At 30.6% G+C, this 15,928-nt stretch overlaps 1 protein-coding gene across 2 annotated transcripts in view; it reads left to right on the forward strand.

The window, feature by feature from the left end:
• Positions 1 to 646: 646 nt before the first annotated feature.
• Positions 647 to 15,928, forward strand: part of LOC130448647 (myb-like protein AA) — a 44,373-nt gene continuing 29,091 nt past the window's right edge. For both annotated transcript variants that reach the window (XM_056786099.1, XM_056786100.1), the window contains exons 1-7: positions 647 to 924; positions 2,839 to 3,779; positions 6,841 to 7,121; positions 7,407 to 7,666; positions 12,490 to 12,835; positions 13,417 to 13,794; positions 14,865 to 15,355. In XM_056786099.1, coding sequence (XP_056642077.1) covers positions 2,878 to 3,779; positions 6,841 to 7,121; positions 7,407 to 7,666; positions 12,490 to 12,835; positions 13,417 to 13,794; positions 14,865 to 15,355 — 2,658 coding nt within the window. In that variant the 5' untranslated portion in view covers positions 647 to 924; positions 2,839 to 2,877. The remainder of the gene's footprint in view (positions 925 to 2,838; positions 3,780 to 6,840; positions 7,122 to 7,406; positions 7,667 to 12,489; positions 12,836 to 13,416; positions 13,795 to 14,864; positions 15,356 to 15,928) is intronic.

Consider the following 15,928-nt stretch of genomic DNA (forward strand, 5'->3'; position numbering starts at 1 on the left):
CATAAAACTCACGGGAAGTTTGCTCCAATTTATTCTTGTGTACCAAGATCATGAGCGTCGAGCTCATAGGTTTCGTGCACAAAGTGCTTGATTAATTGGATAGCAACAATAGAAACGCGCGTCTTGATATTTTGCAAAATATAATGTTCATATAATTCATTCAAATTGTTAGCTGCTCCTTTTTTATCTACCTATTCACATTTTAACCATCAAGGAGAAAAAATCTTTGTAGCATGAAATAATCAAAAATTCAAGATGGTAACATTGCTTACACAGACTGGGTACATTCGGGATGGTCACAAAAACCGAGACAGGGATTCGATCTAATACCAATCGTAGTTGTAAACCAATTAATTTCTTTTAGTATGAAAGGTGGGAACAATTTTAGATATTTAGTTAAATTCTTCTAATAGAAATAGGAGTACATTCATTGCAAGAAGTTTGGCAAAAAGTTTCTTCAAGTGGTTGTTTTAAATAGCTTAGTTCATTTGAAAATATATTTGATATTGTGGCTTCATTTCGAACTAATGATTGATTAAACTTACGAATACGTTTCACAAATAGTTTTTAATGCTGACAAACAAAATTTGATAAAAATTAACTTTAGCGCCAAAACCATAAAGACCAAAAGATGGCGCCTCCCATTGTTAGTGAAAATTGTAAAATGGCGGATCAAAGTTTGGTGAGCTAGTGCATATAAAATTATTGGATAGAAACATGTTTATTAACAGATTTTTGGTGAAAATTTTTTTCATTTAGTTAGCCGGTAGTATAGATTTTTAGTATCGTGGCATTTGTGATCCAAACAAATATAAGATTTCGTGTGGTTTCTACTTATGAATAGACCTTGTCCACATCTTATGTAGCCATATTTATGAAGTTTATATTGAAAATATATCCGATTGCTGCAGTTTCCAATGAGAAGTAAGTACTATCTTAAAATAAAGTCTAATTTTCCAATGTTATAGAATCATTTCTATACTTTCTTGGAAGCTCATTCGTTTTAATCATCCAAGAAGCTAGGGCATAGCGTTGATTTTGTTGATTTCATGTCAGAGGTCAAGATTGATTGGATTTATTTAAGCCGTACACTTCCTTACTTCTGAATATTTGGTACTGAATTCATTAAATTTCGAAATGATTAGTGAATATCTTCAAACCAGCAGTAATATTCAAATTTTCTTACACATATATGAGCTTCACATTTTCAAGGTTACTTAGCTCTTCTTTTAAAAGAAAACATTCATATGGCAATATAATGGTTGTTAAATGTTCTGCACTTTTAACTGATTGATTGAATATACCTTTATTTTATAAGTCGAATAAAAACTTACCCTTTAAACTAACAATCAATATCAAAAATATCACTTCACAATTTTTTTATCATTTCTGTAATTAAATTTCTCACTTTCATTTTTGAGCTTTTAACTTCAATATAAAATGCTTCATATACTTGCAACTTTATTAAGTACCTATGTATGAGTATTAATATCTATTTTCATTTTTTTAAGGACCATTATTAAAATATTTTACAGCCAACTCTGTTTTAAAATGGAACAACTAACTATAAGATGATAGTACATTATAGACACTTATTACATGTTTTATTACATTATTACATTTAGACGTCTATGGCAGACACATTGCATTCTGAACGATACAATTTTGCTATTAGTATAATAGTAATATATACTATTTTTCGTCAGACTTAAACATAATCTAAATTATTCTAACAAAAAATAAGAAATACATGGCATTGTTTATAGCTCAACTATTTATTAATATATTCTTGGAATAAGTGATTTAATACTGCAATAAACTATTCCAACTAATTATAGATGCATTCATTACAAGATTTAATATATCGATCCATCTTTTTGTTGATAAATTCCTTTAATTTTTTACTTCTTAGACCTTTTGTTTTTGTTGATAAATCATATTAATTTTATGTATTTTCTGATTGAAAATTAGCTTTTCTAAAAGGAAAAATTATTAACATTTTAATCTATATCTGAGTTTATCAAAATATCAGAATGATACAAATTTTAAATTGTTTTTTTTATTAAGTTTATACCTATCTGGTTTTTATGGAATTTTATTTATCTTAAGTATTCTCAACTCCTGTTTAATACAGATAAATTTTGGCCAAAACTGTACTCCCCAGAGTGGCAAGAGTCAAGTGTCGACCCTCGAGAACCCAGAGACATTAACATATAACATTCTAATATGTGAACATGTATCACAATTTGTTGTATGTTTCTATTATTTGTCATTTTATTATAATTAAAATTTAAAATGTGAGTAATCAGTATCATTACAGTCTACTTACACGACAATAACTCCTGCATATTTATTGTTATAAAGGTTATCTCATTTTCTTTGATTGTGGATTTTCTCTGGCTTTCTGCATGATAAAAGCAAAGGTGCCGGAGTAAATACATAGTTATGACAAGAATAATATAATGTTGGAAGTTTAAAACTTTAAAAACTTCTTCAATTTTGTTTTTGTCCCTAATATAATGGCTATAAAATATGGCTCTGCTAATACTTTCTTTTCCAAAGAAAATCGTTTATAGAGCAGATTTCTGATAAACACCTGACTAGGTAAATGGACAAAAGAAATTTTGGTGACTATGGCAAAATGTAGTCTTTTTTGGAATGTAACAGTTTTTGTTTCTAGATTTCTTGAAAAAATTTCTTAACATCTGAATATCTTTTTGCCGATAATTACCAGGATTTTCAACTAGATTATATTTCAAAGTATGTTAAATATATTTTCTAAAACTCAATTTAAATCATTTATGATATACTTGCTAACAGCTCATTAATTTGTTTTAGATGGGATGGCTAAGCAACATGAGCTAACCAGTATTAATTATGGATCCAGTGGGGCCATGGTATGCAACTCCCTATAACCGCCTTGCTAGTGTGCAAGCGGGATCAGGAAGTGGAGAATTACATCACCATTTAGCAACAACAACTGCAGGTGCTCCCCCGACGACAACCACTCAACTTCTACCAGGTGGATTTCTCTCCCCACCTCCTGTAGGATATGAATCAGTATTTACTCCTCTTTTCCACCATGCAGCAGCAGGAGCGAAACCTGCAGCACATTATGTGTCTCAGGTCACACAACAAAGAGCACAAGCCTTGGCACAAGCTGCTGCTACTAAACAATCTGGGGATGGAGAGTTCCATCCCCAAACTCAAGCTTTTTTTGAACAAGGTGCTGCAAGTGCCTGGCAGCAGAGTAGCCCTTTTGGGATATTACCCCATGAAAGTGTCGTAGCCACTACAACTAGTAAAACTTACGAAAATTTTAATGCTCACTTTGCAGCTGCGCAAAACCTTAACAACCATTTAAATTCTCAAATTGCCAAAACTGGTGCTAATAGGGCTCAAAGTCCACAAGTATCAACTGCATCAACAAAAAATAATGCATCACAAGGCAATTCAAGTAGTTTCTTTCAAGTCCCATCCAGTATATCTGACAATGCTTCAAGTACTAGTAAAACTTTCTCTTCATCCAACACATCTAATATACAACAATCATGTATTGTATCCTCTCCTCCCACCACGGTCTCTAAGGATTATAGAGTTCCGCATCCTTCTCCTCGTACCACATTTTTAAGTTCTCCAAATACTTCTCGTACTACCATTGAAAAAACTTTTACATCTCCATCTAGTAAACAACAGGCATCACCTGTTCAACCCCAAATTCAAACCAAAGCCCAGACGAAAATATATTCTGAGCTAGGAAATCAACAAGAAAGACAGAGGTTAGTTTTTATATATCTTGATTTAAGGTCTTAAAATTAGTTTTTTTATAATTCTACTCTAATAACAAAATTAGAAAATAATTTGAAATACATAACTATTAAAATAAGTAAAGTAATTCCTATTAAAAATTTGGAGAAAAATGTTTAGAAACAAATGAATCACTTAATAAATGTGGAGAAAAAATATCGAAACAACTATCTATCAAATTGGATCGGAAATTTAACTGACACTGACATACCAGATGAAGTGAATGAAGTTTTATCTTTAGGTCCCAATTGTACACAAAATATTTCAAGGAAAAAAATTACCTGTGACAAATATTTTATATAATATAGTATCGTAATATTGAATGCAACATAAATCATCTAAATAATGAAAATCAAAATGAAATAAGATCTGTACTTGTAATATTATCACTAATTGTAAAAATGAATAGAAAAACTAAAAACACTAGAATCTTATCAAATTTCAAAATGTAACTGAAACTAAAGAGTTTATCAATAAAAACAGAAATCTCAATGTTTTGAGAGCAGGTAAATCTAATAAAATGGTAAATAAAATTATTAAATGATGATACAACACGACCCTACGAATTCTTATTAAAAACAAAATAATGATCTAATTAGATCTTGGGAAGAACTTTTTATTTTGCCGTCAGAGGCAAAAAATTGACAATTCACATTGCCTTACCTAGAATATATGGTGAGCCAAAACTGCACAAATGTAGCATACCTCTTTGACCGATTTTTTCAAGTATTCACACTCCTCTTACCCCGCCAAAACAAATACTCTAACAATAACACATGGAATTTCAAAGAAAAAATTAAAAATATAAAAATTCCTCATTGATTTCGTTAGATTAGTTTCTTTATAGACAAATATTTCTATTACAATTGTGAAAAATATATTGATAAAAAATGGGACAAAATTAAAGATTATATAGAAATACCTCAAAATGAATTTATAAAATCTATAGAACTTATACTTGCAACAACGTACTTTAAATAAGAAAATGAAATATACAAACAAATTGATGGTTGTGCTATGGGAACTTCCATTTCAAGTGATATAGCACAATTAGTACTGCCCTAAGCAAACTTGATGTAAATATACTATTCTTCTTCTGATTTGTAGATGATTGCATTACTACCGTACCAAAGGATCAAATTGAAAACATAAATAAAAAAATTCGATTCTTATCATAAAAAACTGACATAATTGAAATTGAACAAAATAATTAAATCAATTTCAGTGATAATAAGTTTGGCTGATAGATCTATCCAACTATTATATCCTGAATTTAGATGCTTAGCTATTCAAAAAGCGAAATATTGCATTGAAAGAAAATAATTATCCGGAAAAAATGATAAATAACATAATCAAGAAAAGGATAAACAGATACTACAATCAATTAAAAAACAAGAGAGAAGGGTGGAAGACGTCGGTTTGTCTGGCCAATATACAAACGTGGGCAATTTGAGCAGGGGATACACTCCATAGTGTTTATTGGATATTTTATCTTTGACGGATCTGATTACGTAGAGGAGTTTCTGATTTGGTTTCAAGATTGTATTGATGTAATGAAGAAACACCCTCAGTTGATCCTTCAATCCAGTGGAGGAGGCTGAAGGAGTTGAAGATGAAAATTTGTGAATGCTCCTAGAGATTTGAGATAACCATTCTGAATCAATGTTTCGTTTAAAAAAATTGATTTCAGGTGGTCGACTGGAGTCGACAGTCAACGAGATGGATAGTGATACGAGTGTATCAATGAGTTAAGTTTGGCTGGATGATGATGGGATTGAGCTTTGAGGAAACGATTAGTGTGAGTGGGTTTTATGACTCCTCCACATCCATCGTCAACTGTATACAGAAATGTACGCCATTCAGATGGAGTAAGAAGTAATCTAGAGTATCTCTTCCATGGGGCCAAATGACAGAAATATCATCAACATAACGTAGCCAACTACTTGGTTGGAGGGGGGAGAAGGTTAGTGCTTTATTTTCAAAATGGTCCATGAAAATATTGGCATGACAAGAGAGAGGAGGGATCACATGGGGGCATCTTTGAGTTACCGATAGAAATTTCCTTGGAATATGAAGAAGGTGTTGGGCAAACAATGTTTGATGAGCGAAAGGTAATATGGGGCGATGTAGTGACTAGTGCTTAAGATAAAGTTTCATCGATGGGAGTGTTGGTAAATAAGGAGATAATATCAAAGCTGACAAGAATATCTGAGGGGGAAATATCGAAACCTTTAAGTAGGTCGATGAAATGACGAGAGTTTTTGACATAGGATTGGGATTTTTCAGCAAATGGCAGGAGAATTCCAGCAAGATATTTGACCAAGAGTTGGGTGGGACAATTAAATGCACTAACAATGGGACGTCTTTGGCAAGCGCCTGTTTGGCATATTGGGGGATAGGGGTTTCGGAATAGTTGTTAGTTTGTCCATATCAATAGTTTTTGGAGCGAAATAAGTTTGGATAGTTTTCTCTTTCGATATATGCTGGCCTATCTCGTTAGATAAATGATCGAAAGTGTCAATCAATGGGTCTATATGGAAGGAATGGATTTGATGAGAAAATATTGAGAAGTCGGAGATTCCAACGCTGTTCTTACGCGTACAAATCTGAACATATTTCTTTATCCTGACCGCGGAAATTATTATATATATATATATATATATATATATATATATATATATATATATATATATATATTCAGTAAAATCAATTTTTGGAACCATTGGTCATTTATAATGAGCACACTATTTTTTATCCACCAATACTCACAATTACACTGTCTGAGGCGCGTTTTATTGTCTTTAGAGACTGAATATGTTTTGACAACCATGTTTTTATCTTCATTAACTGAACGCGCGTCAGACAGTGTAATTTTGAGTGTTGGTGTAGTGGTAGTAAATAGTGGGATCAGAAAGAACAGCAATTGACAAATTTTTTAAATGATCTACTGAAATATTGATAGAGAAATGTGTAAAATTAGTATATATGTATATACTTAAGTTCGTAGGTTATATAGCTTTTTTATTTTAATAGATCTAGCAATGAAGATAATCAAAGTCAGTCTTCTCCTATAAGTTTTTCCATAATGGACGCCCCAGGCCGTTTGAACTACTCTGGTAGTAATTCATCTGGAAAAAGACCGCCACAATTTCAGCATAATTACAGACATTACCAACAAGGCAGTTCAAATTCTGAAGAATTTCAGAGACCTAAAAGTGGATCTGATTACAATAATTCGAATGGACCTGATTGTAATGTTGTTGTACCGAGAAGACCAAGTCCACTTCAAGCACATTCCCAGGCATCACCTTTAGGTAATTATTGAGTTTTATTTAATTTGTTGTTTGAACCAAGAAACAAACTTTTTTTTCTATTAAAAAATAAAAGAAGGAATTACTTAAGTATAATTTTGAGTAATTTGTTACAAACATATATTGTTGATTCAACTAATTAACATTCATTCAGTTTTTACTACTTACTGTATTGTACTTGAATTTTAGTTTGATACAGATCTAAATTGATGGAAACAAGAAACATCTCATTGTAATTTTTATTCTATAAAACTGTTTTGTTTTTAATGTTTGTAATTTTATATTTAGGTCATGCTCAAAGTCCAGCTTATCCTATGTACAATAGTCCTATGAACTCAATATCGTCTCCTCAGCAAAGTTCTAGCAATCAAGTAGCTCCACCTTCACCATTGGATGTTTCTGTACCAAGGCCAAGTTCTCAGACTAGCTCTGTAGCTTATCCTTCTGTTATAACTAGAGCATTGAACCATGAGAAAAATTTTCCTGATCGATATGAACGCCAGAATCATAACAATCAGCAGAACCAGAACTGTTGGGATGAGAGACAGGTAACTTAAGTTAAAATTAAAATTGGATAATTTAGTTAAATAAAAATTTTGATTGTTAATTATATTTATTAGGATCTTAAAATTTAATTGAAACATAATAATTATTATGTATTTCAAGATATTGAAAGAACTACGTACTTTATCTATGTATTGGTTAAGATAACTTTTAAAACGGATTTAAACTTATTTAATGATAAAAAACACACTGCCACAAATACCATGAATAAACAAGTGGAACTCATTCCAAAAGTAGCAGAGAAAGAAATGGAAGTAGACAATAGACAGCAAAATAAAATAGAAGAAGAAAGAAATTGCGAACAACTTGTAGATCTATGGAATTGATCAAAAAGAGTCACGTTACTATCAAAAACTTATGAATGACAAGTGTAACTATTAATTAAATCTTAAAAACATCATGAATCAAAACTAGCAGCATTTTATTCAAATATCAAACAATCCAGAATACAATTTGCTAATTTCTGAAATACAAGACATCAAAACTCCTCTAATATGTAAATAAAAACCAAAAAGTAAAAAATAGTATATTGTTTAACGAGCAAGAAATGATAGTCGTTTCCAACTCTTATGAAGTTTGTGGGAAATGGCCATTTATACACTATACTTTTTCTACGGCTTTAAAGGATAATATCAAAATAATGTAACAAATAACATGAACTTCAAATTTAAAGTCATTTAAAATTTCCATTTACAATAAAAATATCAATTACTCATTGAATAAAGAAGAGGAGGTATTTTCATCCTTTTTGGAAGGTTGAAACAAATATTTAATTATTATTACTATATTATTAGGATTTTACAAAATCCCAATAATTTTGTAACAAGTTTCACAACTATACAATTATAAGTAAATAGAGCTGTAATTGCTTGAAATTTGACATTCCATAGGAGACCTGATTTATTGTATAATAATTTGTGTAATAGTCGTTGAAAAAAAGAATTACACAAAAACACAACTGAAATTATCAGTCCAGTCAAAAATGGTCAATTAATATAAAGAAACAAAGTTTCACTAACATGGAACACCATCATATACCTCTAGTAACAGGACTCTCCCCTTTAATGCATCATCTGTAGAATTGGATATTGAAGTCACACCTATAAAAGATCATTTTATAAATAATAGAATAATTAGTGAGATTATTTATCATTGCAAAAACTACTGATTGGAGTAAGGTTCCTGAAAAATTATCATTATATTTACCGTAGCCAACCACCCTAAGCCTCTTGAATCTCATGTTTTAATTATTTATTATGCACCCACACTACAGAAAACTGTACCAACTTACTAAATTGCAGGAAAAGGCATTGAATAGTACTCATAGTTTCCTGTTAATTAATTTTTATTAAATCAATTAAAAATATAAATTTTTTATTCTAATGAAAATTCCTATAGTAACCAGAATCAATATTTCTATCAACATCAATTTAAATATTGAATTTTGAATTCTATGAGTTTAAAAATTTTTACAAACTTTAATAATATCAAAAATCACCAGATATCTTAATTATTTTAAAATTAGTTTTTTTTAATAATTTTTGAAAGTCTGATAAAAATTCGATTCGACTTTAGTTTTTATCAAAATATGATTAAAAATAAATTTAAAATAGAAATTGGTTCCAATAAGAAAAAATAATTTTCCTTAGTCCTTACATCTCAAATATGATTAAATTATTTTTAATTAATTTACAAAATAAAGCTATAAATTTTACTTAAATTATTTAGGTCTTTTTTATCATTTATGGCTTTTTTGTTCTTATGACTATGATCTATTTCTAAAAATTCTCTTTTTTGTATATTAGATTAGATATATTCCATGGTTCGTTAATTCAGTTTTATTTTTTTTTTATCATTTGATGACCTTTTAGAATATTTCGAGTATTGAGAGGTCTGCCTTATGTAGACAGCGTCACAGTACAAGGCACTTGATATATATTATTTCTTTTGTTTTTTGGTGGTTTAGTTTTTAATTTAGTGAAATATTTGGATAATGTATTATGTCCTTTATGACTTATACAAATATCATATTTATAATTTGATAGTTGTTAGGAAAGTCCTTGTACATAAGTTAAGGAGAAATGTTTTATGTTTTGATGTTTTGATTCTGTTTTGTTTCTTAATTGATTATAGTAACTGTTCACCCTTTTCTTGATTATATTTATCATTTTTTCCAGATAATTATTTTCTTTCAATGCAGTTTTTGCTTTTTGAATAGTTAAGTATCTAAATTCATGATCTGATAGGTGGATAGATCTATTAGTCAAACTTATTAACACTGATCTTTTTTGTGGCATAGGATGACACAAATAACTTGAGGACCAAATTGGTTTTGTATACCATTCTGTTCTTATGTTATTATTAAATTTATATAATGTGACATCAAGAAAATTAATTTATCAGTTTTTCATATACTTTAACTTTGCCTTCTTCTTTTGCGTCTTCTGTTATATTTGCTATACTATTTTTTATTCTTAAATTTGATATTCTTTCACTTCACTTCATATTCTAGCACATTTCTTATCATCCTTTTGCTGATCATAAAACTGGTACCACTCTTTCCTTGTTTATCTTCCTCGCCATAAAATAGAGTAAAGTTTCTCTTATTTATTTGTCTTTCACTCTTCTATCGTATTTCTTAAAGTGCCAATATGTCTATTTTGTATTCCAACATTTCTTTTGCAATTTCCTTCATTTTCCCATTGCCAGCATTGTCCTGATATTCTATGATGCCTTACCACTATATCCTTCCATTTGTTTTTGTTGTTTTTACCCTAAGGCATTATTCATTTCATTTCTTTATCGACTTTCATCATATCTATGTTCTTTTCTTTAATTACTAGTTTTTTGACTTCTCTTTATTTCCCCCTTCATTTTCTGGGTAAAAATCGCCTGCTGCATGTTTCTTGTCGTCATTTTCTCTCGACTTTTCCTCTATGTAATGCCTCTGCTTCATAAAGTTTGATATTTATAATTAATTTGTTATATTTGAGTGTTGCGTTGTATCTTTGTTCTCAGGCTAATTTCATCTGAGGTAACAACTTTTCTTTCTATTAATTTTTTTCAGAAGTCTTCATTAATCCAACCTATCAGTTTTTTTAGCTTGTTTCACACTTTCTAATTTTTTGTTACATTTTTTAATTTTAACTATAATTGTTCTCTTTTTGTTTGTTTTAAATGCTGCTATTCTGTTGCATTCTACTAAATAAAATTATGATTTGGACTTTTTCCTTTATGATTTGTTGACTTTCATTTTCCGCATCTTCTTTAAATTATTATATTATAGCGCCTCATTTCTCTTTCTACATTTTCCAATCTTTCTTCTTATTCAGTTATTATTTGATTAAGCTTTTGATTTTATTGTTTTAATTAATCTATAATATATGCACTCCAGTCTATTTTTAATTCCATGCGTTTGAGACTTTCTTTTATATGTAAGAACATTCCATTTATTGTTTCCATATCGTATTTTTCTTTTTGATCATTCATTACTTTGCTTAACGCACCTTAACGAGTTCTACGTCTCGTTCAGTTTTGCAGACCCCAACAGTTACGCCGGCTGGCAAAACTCGTCTAGCTACGTATTGTGCTCTAATTTTTCTATTCTAATTGGATTTAGTCTGGGTCTATATTTTGATCACTTTGGGTTTCTATTTTTATTAGTTTCTTTTGTCTTGTCAAACGATATTTGTTTATCGTTTTTTTTTGTTGATATTCATATGTATGTATGGATAATGGGGTATCATATATACTGCGACCCAAAGGATATATTGTGTCCCCCTTTTTTGATGCGATACTTCGAGAGAATTTGGATAGAGGTTTCGTCAACTGTGCACTAAAATCTTATAAGTCTAGCGTCTTTACGTGTTGTTGAGGCGACAGTGCCCCGATAGGACTCCTGTTAGTTTTCATAAATTGTTCTGACTTAGGTTGATACATTCCGTAGATCCATGTTTATCAGCTATTTCATTCCGTTCATTCCCAGTGTGTCCTGAAATTCATTGTAGGGTAATTTTATATTTCTTTCCTAACTCGTTTAACTTTTGTAGGCAATTCCAAACAAGTTTGGATTTTATGATCTTCTGTTTCCGATAGTTTCTCTCTACATTCAACTAGACACATTTTTCAATGGCATAGATTTCTGATTGGAAAATGACGCTTGGTGTATTGCCCAGGCTTTCACAATGTTTGGTACTGGGTCCGTACACTCCTATTTCAGTTCTGTCTGCTGTTTTAGATCCGTCCATAAACCATTTAATGGCATTTCTGTTCATTTCTTGTTTGTTGTTATGATCTCACTTATTGCTCAAAGCTAATCTTTTTCGAAGCCACAACCTGAGGCATGTTCCCGGTTTGGTCATTATTTAAGGACGTTTTTTTTGTGATTGCGTCTCTGATCATTCTAAGTGATATTTAACACGCTTTCCTGTACTATGTGGAGAGGTGGGAGGTTTAGAATCGCTTCCAGTCTTGCTGTTGGGCATGATCTCATGGCCCCGGTTGCACATAAAAGCCAACCTTCAAGAGCTGGTTCTTCGAGGTATTCAGACTTTTACTAGTACCTTAAACCACTGGATTTTTTCTCCGTTTTCACTAATTTGATGGGCTTGAGGTTGAGTTTTTTCATCCTAGTAAAGGGAAGGAAAATATTATATTTTGATAAAGACTTAAAGAAAAGTCAAACGTCAAAATTTATCTTTCTTTTAAAAAATTATCAAAAAAAAGTGTATATATATATATATATATATATATATACGTTTAAAAATTTCAAATTTCAAAATGCTCTAATATATTTAACGGATTCCAGGGCCAAAGAAAGTTTCAAAACAACCAAACAGGGTCACAGTCCAGCAGCAGCTACAGTTCAAATAACAATATTGAATTGAGTAGAAATGAGTCCAGTCAACAGAGAGTGATACTTGGTGGTGGCGAGAGGCAGCAAACATATTTTGATTCAAACAGTGGTCATCAAGTAACCCTACAAGATCTTTCTAGCTGTAGGGGCGATCCTATGAGTATAGTCAAGAATTTACAACAGCAGCAACAGCAGCAGAGCTGTCAGGTACAACAAACTGAGATTAAAACAGAACCTAAGCCTCCTAAAAGAAGGAAGAGCAGTGATAAACCAATTACTGAAATGCATCAGTTACCAAGTAAGTTATTTTATTAGTAAATTACAATAATGTAAGTAACACATTTTTAATTAATTAACACATATTTAATACAGACAAATAATCTTTTCAGTTCCAAAAATAATAAATTTCATCATTATTTTAAATCATGAATATTAAGTATTCTACAGCTAACACTCTCACACAAAACCGTACTTTGAAATCTGTACTTTGAATGGTAAATAATTACATATCTACTTAATTAGTTCCAAAACCTAAATCTCGCGGAACTACCGCGGGTTTTGTTACCGCGTGCTATGAGAATTATTTTGCTTTTGAGTTATTTCAATACTGTGATTCATCCTAAGATATTTGTTGAAATGAAATCATTTGTTTTCATAATGATCACGATTTTATCAAAAAGAATTCGCATTCTTTCTAATAAAAATTATATTGGTAGCTATAGTGTATGTCCACTTAAGGACTCAAAATTTATTATCATTGTTTTATAAATTAACATTAAAGTAATTATTCCGTTTGAGCAATATTTTCATCTATATACTATTACTACAGAAATTAAAATTTTTTTTATGTAAAATTTAGCTACAATGCTGTGGTTTTAGGTCGAATTCCTCCACCAGCACATAGCTCCGGTGCCAATCAACCACAACAGAATGGCGCTTATTTTGACTTTGATAGATGGAATCTTCCCCCACCTACTTCCAAATTCCTCACACCTCAATCATTACATCCACAACATCAAAGTCTTATGGTACCACATCCGCATGGTCCTCATCACCCACCTCCACCTTTACCATATTTTGCTCCATTCCATTTACCGCCCCACCCCACCGATTATCAGTCTTCTGTAGAATTGACCCCCTTAACAAATTACAATGAACAATCACCACAAGCTTCCAGTCAGTATCAACCACAACCTGAGGAACACCCAAAAGTGGTGGTGCCAAACATTGAGGAGGAACTGAATTTTTTGTCCCAAGGTAAGATCTCTAAATGTTTTTCATGAATGGACGTGAAAAAAGTAAGGTTAACTAGGCAATAAAGTCTGTAATGTATTAAATTCTGTATTAAGTGAGAAATGAGAATTATAATCTATTTGGCTCGTTTACTCTTTCGATCTTTTGAATACTTATGTATTCATCACTGGGTACTGAAACTATGTTCAAAGTACAATTTAAAATTCACAATTCTCAACTAACTAATGTAAGTAATTTTAATTGTTGTTATACTTTTATTGATATTTTTAAATTGTATTTGACAATAATTTCAGTTCCTTATGATGAATACCTATGTCGAAAGATGGAAATTACAATAATGTAAGTACACTTTGGCATTGAATTTTGCCACAATCCCACAACGAAAACGTAACAAAGTTAGAATATTTGAAACGTAACTACTAAATATTGATACATCAAAATAATGTATTAACAAAAAATCCGGTTTGAATAACTTTTGTATGAAGAACAAATTTTATAATTATCCAAAAACAAATATAAATATAAATTTCAAAAACAAAATAAATCAATAAATTTGGAAATTGTCTTTTGAAATGGAACTATCCAATTTTTTATTATAATTTTTACATTTTTCCTCGATTCTGGGTTAATTGATGTTATTAATTTCTAAATTTCAATTTTTTCTTTTATGTTCTAAATAGTTTTAAATAGTAATTCGTGTCGACTTCAGTTAGATATCATTTATTATTAACGGGTATTTGTAATTGTTAAAAAAAATTACAGATGTGTTTTCTCAGATTTGCTGGAATGGTATTTTTCCTTTGACTTTTCAAGGGATTTTATGCTTCATATAAATGTTTGTATCAATTTTTGTTTGATGCATTTTTTGCAGGTCATTAGTGAAAATTGAAAACACTTTGGTTGGTATTGTGCAATAGTTCTGTTTTCTATCAACTGGTCATGGGCTATGAAGGAAAAAGTAGTGCTGTGGGAATATATATTTATAATTATAATCTCCATAAAGATATATATTACTTAAAACCCACAGAATAATAGTTTTAAAAATATCCATAATGTATTCCTTACTATTGTAGATTCAACAAGAGTTTCAAACAACCAACATCAACACCAGGCTATTCCAAAACCATCAGTTTCCATTAATTCTGGTACTAATAAATCTGCAGAAAAGTCTGCTGGTACTGGCCCTAGTTTCATGAGTAGCTATTTAAAATTTCTGCAGGGAGAACGGGATACCTCCCCACCTCCTGCAATGCGAGGAGGTAACAGAAAACAAACTTGGCCCAGGACTCCTATGAAAGGTATGGAAGACAAATCTCCAGAAAGCAATGGTGTCCCATCAGGCCACTCTAATTTAAATCCGTCAGTGCCTATAGTTCCTCTCATACCTACACCAGCTGCTAGACTTTCATCTCATGGTGATCCTCAAGATGATCCAAGGTATTTCCCATTACCTAAAGAGAGAAAACGTAACAGTTTCGATAGCTCTGACGATGGATTTAGTTCAGATGATGATTTCTTTGGAAAGAAGAATAAACAAAAACCTCCACCTATTTCAACCACAGAGGTAATTCAAATGATTTTTGGCGCGTTTATATTTGTAAAAATTAAAATTAATCTGATATATTAAAATAGTTTTATGTAAAATGGTGAATTTTACTCAAAATCGAAATTAAAGAATAATGTGAGAAAAATCAATGATAAATTAACACAAAATATCTTGAAAGGTCTGGGACAATTAAATTCACAGAATCAATAATTGCTTATTTTAAATACTTGAATATATTTTTTACACTATTTGTCTAGGTAATCTCAAACAAAAACTTTTAATTTGGATGACATAGATGGAAAAAATATATACATTTGGTATGAAAATTCGGTCATATCGAGCTTGACTAATATTAAAATGAATATTACTTTGAGGTTTTTTTGCATAGCTAAAGATTTATAACCGTAGATCAATATAAACATTTACTAGATTACTACTATTTAGAAAATACAGGGTGGCCAGATAAGAATGAAAAGTGGTGTACCAAAAATATATGCTCTTTAAAATTAAGCTTGACTTCTCTCGTCATATGTTATTTTTCCATTAAATCCGTCTTTGTGATATGCTAAAGCACATATTTGATATTACAGA

Source organism: Diorhabda sublineata, chromosome 9, assembly GCF_026230105.1.
Source record: "Diorhabda sublineata isolate icDioSubl1.1 chromosome 9, icDioSubl1.1, whole genome shotgun sequence".
Classification (NCBI taxonomy): domain Eukaryota; kingdom Metazoa; phylum Arthropoda; class Insecta; order Coleoptera; family Chrysomelidae; genus Diorhabda; species Diorhabda sublineata.